At 39.7% G+C, this 14,273-nt stretch overlaps 2 protein-coding genes across 5 annotated transcripts in view; one reads left to right on the plus strand and one right to left on the minus strand.

Annotated features, from left to right (window-relative positions):
• Nucleotides 1-14,273, plus strand: part of PAPLA1 (Phosphatidic Acid Phospholipase A1) — a 131,086-nt gene that overhangs the window by 72,170 nt on the left and 44,643 nt on the right. For all 4 annotated transcript variants that reach the window (XM_028303370.1, XM_028303371.1, XM_028303373.1 and 1 more), the window contains exon 2: nt 3,342-3,992. In XM_028303370.1, coding sequence (XP_028159171.1) covers nt 3,342-3,992 — 651 coding nt within the window. The remainder of the gene's footprint in view (nt 1-3,341; nt 3,993-14,273) is intronic.
• Nucleotides 7,633-11,738, minus strand: LOC114351978 (uncharacterized). The gene is made up of 4 exons (XM_028303377.1): nt 11,517-11,738; nt 10,673-10,829; nt 10,112-10,414; nt 7,633-9,168 (listed from the first exon to the last, which is right to left on the minus strand). The coding sequence occupies exons 1-4, from the start codon at nt 11,697-11,699 to the stop codon at nt 9,092-9,094; spliced, it is 720 nt and encodes a 239-aa protein (XP_028159178.1). The 5' UTR covers nt 11,700-11,738; the 3' UTR covers nt 7,633-9,091.

Genomic DNA, 14,273 nt, shown 5'->3' on the forward strand with positions numbered 1-14,273 from the left:
CATGATGATGATGATGGCTCGTGGTTTTGCGAGTTGTACATCGATAATCAAAAAGGAACAAATTACAAGCATATTCAAGTTTTTTACCACTCTCTACAATTTTTGTAACACGTGATTTGAATGACTATAAAATTCATTCCGCCAACATAAAACAGGGTATATTGAAGGAGTAAAAAAGTTTGTTTGATACCTGTGATTTTACAAAAACACTTTAATTATTTGCTAGTCCATATAGAAAGAAAGGCTCATTATCAGTAACCATTCATTATCAGGTGATCCGTCTGCTCGTTTGCCTCTTGTCACATAAAAACCAAATGCAATGGATACCCATAACGTAAAAGTGGTTTTAAAATACTTCAATTTTATGAAGTGCTGTTTTGTACTAAATTAAAGATTTTGATTAAAATCATCATTTTATTGTAAACAATCCAGAGTTGTTACGAAAATAATCAAATATTAATTTCATAGCACATGAACTCAATTCCGATATTAATATCGGAATTCCGATATTGAGATCTAATATCGGAATCCAATATCGGAATTGAAAACCTTCCGATATTACATGCCCTAATCTAAATGGAGATTCAAATTTGACTTTGAAAGAGACAAATGACAGCTCATATAAATAATCTAGCTAGAGGTACAATCGAGTTTTGACCATAAAAAGTATCCTCCCCAACAGTATAATCCGGGCCTTTTCATGGCGAGAGTAAATATTTAAGCACTTACGATATATACCATCCTAGATCACTTAACATAAGGTGCGTGCGATTGCGGTCAAATACCTGCCTTGTTCTGCAGAAAAAAAAATGGGGTGTGGTAACTACCCTATTTTAAAGTTTTGATTCAACATAGTTGTACAAGACTGTACCAGTTTAGCCTGTAGCATGATCCCTATACATAAACTTAAATTAATTACAACCCAGCCGGTGATTTACCACGCTATGAACTATATTTGATGTTATCACTGATAGTGCAAGTGCAACTATGTTGCATCTAGAAGAAAACCAGAGGGGCCACTTCTAAAACCGAATGGACTGACGATCTAGGCGTAACATCCGAGGCTCGTGGCAAATTGGATCCCTGTGTTGGAGTTAGAGCCCTGCCACCCTATAATTACGCCACTGGCAGCCACGGATCTATGTATTTTTCTAAGTGGGGCCAAATTGAGGCGCCATTTTCATGTATGACTCTGTTGTGTCGATGTGTTGTAAAAAGCAAATGCAGGCCACGATGCAGGAGACATCTTTAAAAATCCTCACAGATGGGGTGTTTTGCCATGCCCATTCTTTGGAGGGCTGCTCTCGGTACTCCTCATCAGTAAAAACGGGACTATTCCCGCCGCTGCAACTCCTGTGTAGCCAGAATCTACAGCTTGACCGCCAATAAAAAACCAACCAGTGAAGGTCATTGGGTCCAACGAAATTAATCAGAAGACATCCTTGTCAGTAAAGCTGAGCTGCGATATAGAGCAGACTGTATAGATCTTTTCATCCACGAAGACGCGCCCTACAATTTTTGGTCTCGGTCGCGCGGGGTGCGGAGTTTGATCCGAGCAATCCGTAAGGCATTATTGTAGTGTGCGTGTGCACTCATGGATGATTTAGCGTGTACCGATGACACTCAAACATTAGAGGAAGAATTGTGGGGCGCGTCTTCGTGGATGGAACGTTTAAATGCTTACTTTAAAAATTCGACCTACTCGCAAGTCCGCAGTCCCAATCAGTAATCTCCAACCTTAAAAGGTATTAACTAATGTTAACGTTTTGCATTACTCAACCGCCGCGCCCGAAGATGGTCACTTGTAGTAAGTTTAAGTGTGCCACGATAAACTCGGTTTGTCAACAGGGCTTGCGAAATATGTTGGTTTTGGTTTGGTTATTGGTATTTTGCATTTGATAATATTTGTTTGGTATTGGTTTGAGAATACCGAGAATATCTACGTCTACCCCCTTGGAGGAGGCCTTTGTCCAGCAGTGGACGTCGTCATTTGGCTGAAACGAACGAACGAACCCCCTAAACAAGTAGCAAAGAAGCGTGACAATAGTAATAAAAAATACTTTTAAAAAGCACTTTTAGAGTAGACGCACACCGTAGATTTTTTTATCGGCCGATAGTTTAGTCGGGCAGTTGATCAGTATGGGCATGTATGGGAGTGCGCACACTACGCCGATTCGATTTGCACGATTCTTCATACAAATTAAAATCGGGTACAACTATCGGCGAACTAAAAATCAACGGTGTGCGCCTACTCTTACACGTCCCAATATTAACCCTACCACTGTTTCGGGACAATAAATGGGCCAGTGAGAAGAAGCAGCGCAAGAAACTCCGTCACTATTGTAATTTCAAAAGGATTTCGTTTCGTCGATTTTTCGCTTCGTGATTTCGATTTTTGCAGCGATCAAAAACGGCACTTGTCTAGACCATATAACCTCAATATTGATATTTATTTCAATAAATAAAGCCAAAATTCATGCCATAAGAAACAAGTCTTCAATTGGTCAATTGAGAAGTCACATGCATTTCTTTCGACGAGCCGGAAGACATAGTGTGGGCAGGCCTCCCACTAAGTGGACCGACGATCTGGTGCCTGGATGCGGGCGGTGCAGGACCGGTAGAAATTCTTGGGGGAGGCCTTTGTCCAGCAGTCGACGTCATTCGGCTGAAACGAACGAATGAACGATTCATTTCTCTCATAGTATATTTTATAAAGAAACACCATCAAATAATGTGTTATGAAACCCGTCTCTTCTCATCACCGATTTAAGATATAAGTACATCAGGGAGAAACCACAACTATAAAGATGTCAGATAATCATCTTGCATTGCGTAACTGAGGCCCAATACGACTTTATAATTACTTGTATGCGTGTAAACATGGCTATTTATCCAACGTCATTATCTTAACGCATTCACGAAACGGCTCGTGAAGCAAAAATCGGAAGTATTTTTGTAATTAAGTAGCAAAGAAATGCGCTTGGACGTTTTACACTGAGAAATATTAATCCAAACTAAGCAAAGCTTTTATTGGGTACTTACATTCAGATAATGAAAGCAGCCGATCCTAACAGCATAAACAATATGCCATTATTATATTTAAAAGACACCCTTTTCTACTCAAAAACGTCCACTGCTGGACAAATTCCTCCACAAATCATTTCCAGCACGAAGTCTTGCGTTTTCAGACTTTCAGCAGACCTATACCAAGACATGTTTATGCACATAAATGTATGTACCGATCGGGGATCGAACCCGCGACCTCTAGCTTAGTAGTCCAGTCACGCTCACGCTCAGAATCGTTGAGTAAAAGTTTAACCTATTCTTCCTTTTTGTTCCAGACCAACACAGCGGGTTCCAGAGCATTGCCCTGGCCGAATCCGACCCCACCGCTCCTAGGGACTCTCCCAATGTCGGCAACCCTCCTCCCCCCACCCCGAACCAGAATGACAGAACGTCAACCGTGTCAAAAGCCTCCAAGTCTGACGACGATTTTGACGTTAACGAATACTTCGCTAGGCTGCAAGGCACGAGATATGTCAGCGCTCCTATAAACAGCACACTAAAAGAAGATCCGCAAGTGGATTTGCAAGCGACAGAGGAAAACCTGGAAGAAATAAACCTAAATGAGCCAGAGAAACCTGTAGAAACGCAAAGCATTACAGCAGATATAGCGCAGAATTTCTCTCAACTCCCGACGGTTTTACCCCAAGTTGCTAGCGCTGTCTTCAGCTCTTTCTCCAATTTGATGAACTATAAGAGCAGAGAGCAGACTCCTGATGAGAAACCCTCTGAATATAAAGAAGTCCATAAGGATGTGGGGTTCCCAAGGCCGGATAATGTGGGGTTCCCAAGGCCGGATGAGGTGGGGTTCCCAAGGCCGGATGATGTGGGGGTACCGATGAGGACAGAGGATGTAGCGTTGATGGGAATGGACGAACCGGCGGTGCCGAAAGAAGTCCCGCCGCCTCCGACCGTGCCTCCTCCTAGTGGTGAGTAGAATTTTTATAATCTTCTGGTATTTAATGGTTTAGTAATTACTTATTGTCATAATCAGGTCATTTAGTCTCCACTGTAGCTTTTTTAAGTAGTATAAGGCTTGCTCTTGAATATAATTTCATCCGGGGGTGCAGATATGATGGGGGTGCGACTAGCGAGCTTACCCATAAGATACTTGTTTACTCGTGACTTGGAGGCTTCATGGCTGTAAGACCAAATGAGCAATTGGCCTACACTTCCCACGCTAGTCAGAAGGGTTGGGGAAGCCTGATATTGCCATATTTATCCCTAAGATTTAGTTTATTCCCGTCACATCCATGAGAAGAAGAGTGTAAGTGGTCCTATTCCACTATATTGGAAACATTAAGGAACTGGCTGTTTTATAAAAACAATCATATCTTTCCTCTTTCTAATATTAGTATAGAAAACCAACACGATCAAAGATTGAAATGTCTCTTAGTAGGTCCATTATTAAGTACCTACTGCACTGATTTTTAACTTTCCAAATCGTATTAATTTAATGGGTTTCCAAGTAACAAAAATACTACCGAATGGAGAACCTCAATTTCTTCAACTCGGTAATTTTTTCTACGGTTAAGTTTATACTTACATACAAATCATTGGGTAGAGTACGTAGGTACTCCACCTTCATAAAGATTCGTTGCTAAACTATTACGATAACGGTTAGTTAGAACGTTTGCGAAGACCTTCTCACGACATCCTGACCTTTATCATGACAGAAGGGCATTATAATTATTCAGAGTTATCGGTGCTTCCGTTGTAGTATTAATCGAATCGTGAACGTCGTCTCAATAGTAAATAATACGTATACTCTGCGCATGTAAAGGCAGGCAATATTTGAAACATAAATAAGCGTAAACTGACACCAAAACTACATACAACAAAAAGGCACATAGTACACAGAACTGACGGCCGATGGGGCAGCAAGGTTCTGGAGTGGAGGCCATGTACCGGAAAACGCAGCGTGGGACGTCCACTCATAAGGTGGACCGACGACCTGATATAGGTAGCAGGAAGGCGCTGGATGCAGGCCGCTACCACAACCGTGCGATGTGGAAGTCATTGGGGGAGGCCTATGTTCAGCAGTGGACGTCCTGTCGCTGAAATGATGATGATGACGAAATCAAAACTGCCTGTGTATGTCATGATTTTAACATGAAACTGCCTGTGTATATCGTGATCAGTGTAAACCTACATTATGTGCAAAGTGAAGTTGGTAATTCTAATTCTAATATCAGGCAGAGCCCATAATATTATGTGTTAGTAAAAAAGATTCTAAGAAATATCATTTAAAATTTTGAAGTTGGGCATGCGGAAGTACCCTTTACCTCTGAGTCAGAGGTAATTCCCAATTCCCATCGATCCACAAAGTATTAATGAGGATATTGAGACATGTAAAGAGCTTCCTAAGACTTAAGTATTCTTTATTTTTTTATTTACGCGACTGTGCGACGGGCGCCCGCAGTGAGTGTGCGATCGCGACAGCAACATAATTACGCGCGAGCGATAAGGATGGGTTGCTTGGGGTCATTGGCCAAAATTTTACGTGCTCGGAGACCGGGCTTTAAGTCAAATGAAGACATTTACACCCGTATTCACAAACCATGCTTGCTGAAGTGAAGCAGCAACGCTATGCGATGTCGAACGCACAGCGTTGAACAGAGCTCTGTGATTGGTTCGTGTGTGTCACTCAAGTATTGTCTATGAATAGGTTTTTGGGACCCTGTGCGTATGCGCACTGTAATGTTTGTGAATACGAGTGTACCTATGTTTCATTTCTGCTCGGTTTCTATGTCTGAGAGTCCTCCACCTGGACATGAGCTCCCCTGGCTTACCTGGAAGTCTTTAAATAGACTTCGGACGCAGGTTGGCCGTAGTAAGGACAATCTGGCCAGGTGGGGATTCTTGGATGGCTTGAACATGGAGTGCAGATGCGGTTTTGTTCCCCAGTCGATGAGGCACCTGATGTCATGCCCTGAGTGCCCAAGCAACTGCACTCAGGAGGATTTGATGAGTGCTACTGACAACGCCACTCTTGTGGCGGAGTTTTGGGCTGACACTGTGTAGGTTTGTTGTCGACACGAAAAGAAGAAGAAGATTTCTGCTCGAGTCTTTTTTATCATCTATACTAATATTATAAACTAGCTGACCCGGCGAACTTCGTACCGCCTTAGCGTAGAGATTTTCTTTATATTTTTTTCCGTAAAAACCTTGTACAGAGTATTAGAAAACTACAAAAAAAAAATCAGCCAAATCGGTCAAACCGTTTTCATGTTATGTCGTGACAACGGAAAACGGGTTTCATTTTTATATATATAGATGCGAAAGTAACTCTGTCTGTCGGTCTGTCTGTCTCGCTTTCACGCCTAAACCACTGAACCGATTTTGATGAAATTTGACATAGAGATAGTTTGAGTCCCGAGAAAGGACATAGGATATTTTTATCCCATTTTTTGAAACAGGGACGCACTCGATAAAGTTTTTCTGTGACAGACAAAATTCCACGCGGGCAAAGCCGCGGGCGGAAAGCTAGTAATCTATATATTTACAAAATTGACAGTTGCTATTGGCGCAGAATACATATTTATAGCAAATGATGAATGAATGTGCTTTTTCATTATTTAATCACCGGAAGCGTCTTGTAAAAGATTTGGCTGCTTGATTTTGTTCTCATATACCTGCATTATGAGTTCGTTCCTATGTCAGAGGTCGCGGATTCGATTCCCGCATGGTACAATAATTTGTGTGCATGAACATAATAATTATGTTTATATTGGTTTGAACGTTTTAAATGTGAATTTGCATGCGTGGGAAGTGTTTATAGTTTTATAATAGCCACGATAGCCAAACGGTGAAGGGGTCGGAGTGGCCGACTCGAGATCCGAGGAACGCGGGTTCGAATCCCACCGCCGCTCGACTATTGTGGTGAGCCCACTCGTAACACAAGCTTATTTAGCTTAACACGAGGGGCTAATGGGATTATTAGTAATTTGAGCAATACAAATTGCTAATAATCTTTAAAAAAATATATCTTATTTTAGTGTAGGGTCCATTTCTCTCTGGTAAATTAGAGGGGGTATTGGAGACTAAATTACCAAAATGATGATGTTTATATTATTTAGGACCGATTCGACCAAACTTTCATCCGAGAATAACTCCTGTTGGTATTATAACTGGCACATTGACAGTTTCACGCCCGTATTCACAAACGATGCTTGCTTAAGTGAAGCAGCAAATCGAACGCACAGCGTTGAATAGAGCTCTGTGATCGGTTCGTGTGTCACCCCGCTCATTGTCAGACATCATAGTAATGTTTGTGAATAAGGGCGTAAGTATGGGAAATATTTCAAAACTGACGATTTATTCTAAGATTAATATTTACTATTGTTTGGTCGGATCCTTCCTTAGGGATTTTTCAAAATATTTAAAATGCGTTTGTAAACTGTATTTTTTTTGTTAATCTTTATAGTAATTTATAAAATAAATTGCGTTTTATTTAAGTACCAATTACTTATAACAATAAATTTTCCTAATATATTAATATTATTTACAATAATATTTAACTATGAGTATTTTTAAAAATAGTTTAACAAACTCAAATAAAATCTAACGGAAAAATCGCCACATTTGGCGCAATAGTAACTTATAAGAGAGCCTTTCATGTTAGTTACAAACCAAGATCTAAGTTAGTTTAGCTCGAATACCTGACGCAGTTTTTCATCATCATCATCAACATCACTTCAGCCACAAGACGTCCAAGACGTCCACTGATCCACAAGACTGGACCGACGACTTCATAAAGGTAGCAGGAAGGCTCTGGATACAGGCCGCTACCAACCGGGCGATGTGGAAATCATTGAGGGAGGCCTATGTTCAGAAGTTTTCTATAGTTATGTGAAAACTGAAAACTACACAAACTCTATGGGAAACTGCGTCAGCTATGAGTATGTGAGTTTTTGGTTTTTTAACGTCGGTAAATGCTTTGCGCATACTGGTCGATGGGGACGGCCAATGGGTTATGTGGGACTCTCTCTGCCTGCTCACTAAAGACGGGACCTACCCATTAAAACCCGACGGTGTCCACCGGAGCCCAATGAAACGGAGCCGCGAGTTATTTTCCTAACTTGGACATTAAAATTTGTTCGCAATGCGAGCTAAGCTGACTAACTTAGCTTAGATCTTGGTCAGGAACCGGTGTTAGGGCTCTTTCAAATAAGACGGTTTGAGCAGGACGTCAGTCGTGCGTTTGCAAGCCCTCACATAAGACTGGTTTCGCAATACCTCCGATCCGATTCCGTGAAGTCTGGAGTAGTCGTAGAGCTATGTGTATGGTAGGTTTACGCACTAGATCCTCTCTCTGGTAGTTTCTTGGATCCGTTTGACGGATTCTGATCGGACGCAGTGTGAAACCGCTCTACAAAACTTGTACTTTGGGTACCAGACAACTGTTGGTAATTGTCATTTTTATAACAAAAAAGGATAAAACGGACACTCCGTTCCATGTGCGGTTCTGCAACCAGGTGTAAACAACAAAAAGTCGGTGGCCTTTCTAGGCTTACGCGCCACTAACGTTCGGCTCAAAACGTTGTTTTTGAAAGAGCAATATTATTCAGCAATATACTTTTGACAGTGACATAGCAAGGAATACCAGCTAGTTTGTGAAATATTGCAGGGCATCCCGGCTATACTAGGCTAATTAGTTAATTAACACGTCACTCTGACATCAGAGATTGAGATATGCGCCTGAAAATTATCTGACATGTAAGTAACATAAAATATACAACTTTATAAAACAATGGTAAAACAACTATCTTTTAGATAAGTGACATGTATTCCTAGTTTGAGAGCTCACATTTATATAATTCGTTTATTGGGGAATAGTCCCTATACCCACCGCTGCCACTCCTGGTTAGCCAGGATCTACAGCTTGACCACCGCTAATAACCCAACCAGTCCAGACCAAGTTTTATTTGGGCACTTTGGATGGACAGTTTCAAAAGTAACAAACCATTGGACAATCCACACAACTAGCTTCATAATACTATATTTACAATATTGCTAGTTTGTTCCTTCATTCGTTTGGTGAAAAATCCACATTCAATTCTTGTCTCTTGCCTTCGTAATCTGTTCTTGTTGGGGGCTGACCTCCTGAAATGATAAATATTCAAGAATTAGATTATTACTTCTTCAACAAAGACTCCTAACCCGGATATCCTGTTTTCCATATCATAAACTATAGCTACACCAAATTTCATCAAAATCCGTACTTAGTTTTTGTGTGAAAGAGTAATAATAAATGTTCATCTATCCTTTTAAACTTTCACATTTATAAACTGTTAGATTTTTTGGCGGGAATGTAAAGAGGCAGTCTTCTTATGGTTCCTGAATATTAATATTAATTACTAGCTTTTGCCCGCGGCTTCACCCGCTTTAAATTTATTTCTGTCACAGATCGTCATAAATTATAGCCTATAATATGTTACTCTGGGTTATAAACAATAGTACTGTAAAGTTTCATCAAAATCCGTTCAGTAGTTTTTGCGTGAAAGAGTAACAAACATCCAGACATCCAAACTTTCGCATTTATAATATTAGTAGGATAGTAGGATCATTACCTCCACTGTCTGACCCTATAATTTCTTCTTAGGATCTTCCTTTCGAACTACGCAACGGATTTTGATACGGTTTTTTTTAATAGATAGTGACTCAAGAGGAAGATTTATAGGTATAAAACATGCATATTATAGAAAAGCCGGGAAATTCCATTGCAACCGTGCGAAGCCGGGGCGGGCCGCTAGTAAGATATAAATATCCTTAAAAAAGACTGGCTGTAACTATACGAGTATGTGCAAATCGCACAAAGTAAACTCTCGAAGCCACGATAGCCGAACGGTGAAGGGGTCGGACTGGCCGAATTGTGATCCGGGGAACGCGGGTTCGGTCCCCACCGCCGCTCGACTATTGTGGTGAGCTCACTCGTGACACAAGCATATTTAGCTTAGTACGAGGGGCTAACGGGAGTATTAATAATTTGTGTAATAACAAATTACTAATAATCTTTTAAAAAAAAATAATTGATTTGTATACCAACCATCATTTTTGTGTTTCGTCAACACCAATTCAGCTAAATCGGCCTTCGCTTTCGCTTCTCTCAGTCTCTCCCTCAAAATTTGCATCTCCATATCATGAATCTCATTCACCCTCCTTAATCTATCCCTCCTTTCCCTATCTTTATCTTCATCGTCACTATTTCCATTGGGTATACTTCCAAAACTGAGGAGTTTTGGTATAATTGGGATCGGGGTGGTGCTTTGGCCTTGACAGTTTGTTTCTGGTGTGTGACGGTGGTGACTGGGCAGGGAGAAATCTGAACTGTTCTCTGATTTCGCTGTATCTGGAATGAAAAATGTAGAACTTAGGAAAATTCTATCTATACTTCTCACAGTATTAAAAAAAAATGTTTAATTGAAATTTTGTACTTAAAACTTTATTGTACAAAAAATTTAAAGTACAATAGGCCCACTTAGCAAGTATTTTTTAATGAATTTACATCAAAAAGACTACGAAGTGTTGTGCATTATATTAATTAATTACAAAAATAAGTAACTAAAAATTAAATCTTACCGATTAAAAAATTTATCTTTCTACCGACCTGTGTTAAAGCTAGGAGTACTTTTAATTATTATCGGAGCGTAGAGATCTTGCTCGCCTTGGTCTGACAGTGGGTCTGGGTTTGTTATACGTCGAGTGAATTCCTTCTGTCGTTGCTTGAGATTTGCCCACAACCTTCTCAGCTGTTTACTTGTGACCTGAAAATAAAATAAGGTTTTAATGAAAATACAATTTAAATATGCCTATTTTAAAAAATCACAACTATGATAATTGATAACCAATTTGATATGGTTAAATTCTAACTAGAATTTGATAAAAATTCTTCTGTAACTTTTATAACTAAGTGTATTTAGCCATGCCAGTATTGCCAGTGCATGTTGTGATTCATAGCAAACTACCTGACCGTCTATGTTCATAAAAGAAATGTAGGATGTATGATGAAAGAATTTTCCAAATCGGTCCAGTAGTTGCAAAGCCTATTAAACACAAACAAACAACCAAATCTCCTCTTTATAATATTAATGTAGATTCTCTTTTAAGAATGTACAACTCTGTGGGCACTGGCCCGTAATATCCCAGACCTGGGTATAATAAAAATAAGAAGATATTTGGCTCGAAGCGCTGGTAAAGCCCAAAAGATAAGAAGACGTGTAAATGTGCCCCATAAGGGCTACCTTTTCTTTTTTATTATTTACTATATTTTGACGTTCATAAGTGCCACTTGTGGTCTAAACTGAATAAATATTTTTTATTTTGATTTTGATTTATGAACTATTTTACAAAGAAAGGTGGGGTCAGGTGCCCGTACATTCTAGAACAGAGCTAGCAAAGGCAACCACGTATAAACCAGCTAGTTAACCACAAGCATTTAGTAGATTATTTACCTTATTATACGTAATACTAGGATGAGAGTTGAATTCCGCTGCCACTCGGATCCAAGCTTCGTTTTTGGTGCGGGCCGACGCCGCATCCGTACCTTTGTTTTCTACTATTGTCAGATAAGTTTTAACAATATCTCTAAACACCCGCTTCTCTACAGGCGTAAATACATGCTTTTTGTTTTCCATTTTGGTAAAATAAACAATTTTCGCACAACCAAAATAGCTCTACATTATGTGACAGTGACAGGACTGACAGCTACGTCAAGTCAACACAAAGTTGGATGCGTTCCGTTTCACATGAAAATAAGTTTAATTTTCCAAAAAAAAAAATTTTTTTTGTTTTATTATAAACAAAGAATAGTTATCAATTTCAAATAAAAATTAGAATTTTTGTATAATTTGATAAAATGGTAGGTATTATGAATAATTAATAAAAAAAATGTGTCCTAGAAACGAAACGCATCTAGGTTACCTTGATAGCACTGTAGTTCCACTTCCATCGCAGTTGCAATCAATAATCTCAATTTTACGTACGCAGCAGCATCCTTCATATCAATAATAACTGCATACCAGTCAGGTGTCACTGCAAGCGATGATAGAATACCAATCATGGTCAGTATAGTTAAACTGGATGTTTTTTTTGTGCTTAATTTTTGTCATTAAATTTTTTTTCGAGACTGCCAGTTGTTTTTATTTTCTCTCTATCTGTCTTTGTCTGTTGCGAATGCTTTGTTCCTGACCTGCCCCAGTGCTACCTGTTGGTGTTTTAGTGAATGATAAATGTTTTCCAGACTTTTCCCTTTCCCCCGTTCGCTCCCTCAGTGTTTTCCTCCCTTGACCTCGTTACAAAATGGGTTTATGGGGGACTCACACCGCGAAAAAATAAAAGACCTTATGCCAAGAGCGCTTGGGCGATTGTGGTGTGACTCCCCATACCTTTTCAGAGATCTGTGTTCTATCTATCTATCTTTTTTTTATCTGGATGAGTTTGCAAATCGTGACCTAGTTTTCGTCTCTCTCTCCCTAAAAGCGATTTCGCACTACATCCGATATGAGTCCGTGAAAATACGGTCCGGTATAGTCGTAGAACTAATTGTATGGGAGTTATCGCATTAGATCCATTTTTCTAGAGATTTTTGACGGATTTAGGGACGTATTGTGTAATTTTTTGCTCTAATATTAGCGGAATGTAGAGATAAAGGATATATGGAGCTGATCTTTCGACTTCTTATGATAGATTCTGTCGCCTTCTCTCTTTCTCTTGCCATGAAAGGCAGTAGAGAGTGATATACTGACTATTACTGACTTCTATTGCGGATAATATGGGGTGTTGTAAAGTTTTTGTTTTGCTCCGGTCTATCTGTCCTTGTCGGTCATATTAGCATCTCTCTATCTCTCAGAAAGGACGAACTCAGTATCTACTGATGCACTTTATAAGACTTTATAAGAGCTTTAGCTTGAAAACTACAGATTTTTAGTCGGCCGATAGTTTGTTCGGGCTACCAGTATGAACATGGAAGTGCGCACATTACGCCGATTTGATATCAGCATATTCATCATACAAATTCGAAGGCGGCCAAATTACAAGCTGACTAACGCTCGTATTCACAAACGATCTTGCTTAAGTGAAGCAGCAAATCGAACGCACAGCGTTGAATAGAGCTCTGTGATTGGTTTGTGTGTCACCCTGTGCGTCCACGTGCACTGTGAAACTTCATAGTAGTGTTTGTGAATACGGGCGAAAAAGTTTGCGGAGAGTGCTGTCTTTTACATCGAATAAATCAATATACAAATTAAATAAGTGTACCTATCCAATTACCTGGACTTCGATTGGCCGAGGATTCTGCGCATGCTCTGAAATTCTGAATCCGTACCTGTAACAAAACTAGGTCATCCGGGGATACTGCATTATATGAAGGGTCACTGCAATAATGATGAACAGACTACGGCACGTCAAGCTTAGGACTTTAGGTTCTTATCCAGTTGTAATAGGGGTGATATTGCTACAAAAATGTATATAGTTGATTGTGCAATGACAGGACATTATAAATTGTACTTTTGCTGCAAAATAGTATAGCTAGGGACTGGAATTCGCTGCCTGCTATCTTTCCCGAAGACTATAAACCGGGCCTTCTCAAGGCGTTAGTGAATAACAGTCCGTTACTTTCACTTGGAGATTATTGTTTTGGAAATGGTGGGGACAAGGAATTTTTCTATGTAATTAGAAACATTGACATTTTAATTTACGGATTGACCCTTATAAACCACAAGAAATCATAACCAAATCCCAACCAATAGTCATTCATAGCCCTCATTAACTCAATAGTCCATCAACTCAAGGGGATCAACAAAACATAGCATGCAAATATATTGTTTGATCTCTCGCATTTCACGTTTGGTAGCAGACTGTATCCATTAGCAGACTGGAATCAAACGCCCTTTGCGCTCAGAACTTCCGAAATTCAATCAACTATGAGCACATTAGTAGGCACTTTAACCAAAAACTCAAAAAGTGACGAACCAAAAAAAAAATTATGACGTGACAGAGCTTTTGAATCTGAAGAAGATCTGAAGTCTCGCTGACGTTTGACGTTACAAACACCCTCCTGTACCGCCCCCATATTTCAGGCACTGTCTGAGTTAAGCGATAGACCTATAAAACTTCTACTAAACTTCAGGAAAATTTAAGACTATAAAATGATATTTAAGATAATTATTGCCTAATCCTATTAGGGCCCAAGGCTGGCTAGTTTACCTCAT

This window comes from Ostrinia furnacalis, unplaced genomic scaffold, assembly GCF_004193835.3.
Source record: "Ostrinia furnacalis isolate ACB-3 unplaced genomic scaffold, ASM419383v2 OfSCF1233, whole genome shotgun sequence".
In the NCBI taxonomy this organism is placed as follows: domain Eukaryota; kingdom Metazoa; phylum Arthropoda; class Insecta; order Lepidoptera; family Crambidae; genus Ostrinia; species Ostrinia furnacalis.

Excerpts from the sequence above, each read along its gene's own strand:
- LOC114351978 (XM_028303377.1), bottom strand. The coding sequence starts at position 11,699 with ATGGAAAACAAAAAGCATGTATTTACGCCTGTAGAGAAGCGGGTGTTT. Across the intron at positions 10,830-11,516 it reads CTAGTATTACGTATAATAAG|GTCACAAGTAAACAGCTGAG; the intron begins GTAAATAATCTA and ends TTTTATTTTCAG. Across the intron at positions 10,415-10,672 it reads TACTCCTAGCTTTAACACAG|ATACAGCGAAATCAGAGAAC; the intron begins GTCGGTAGAAAG and ends TTTTCATTCCAG.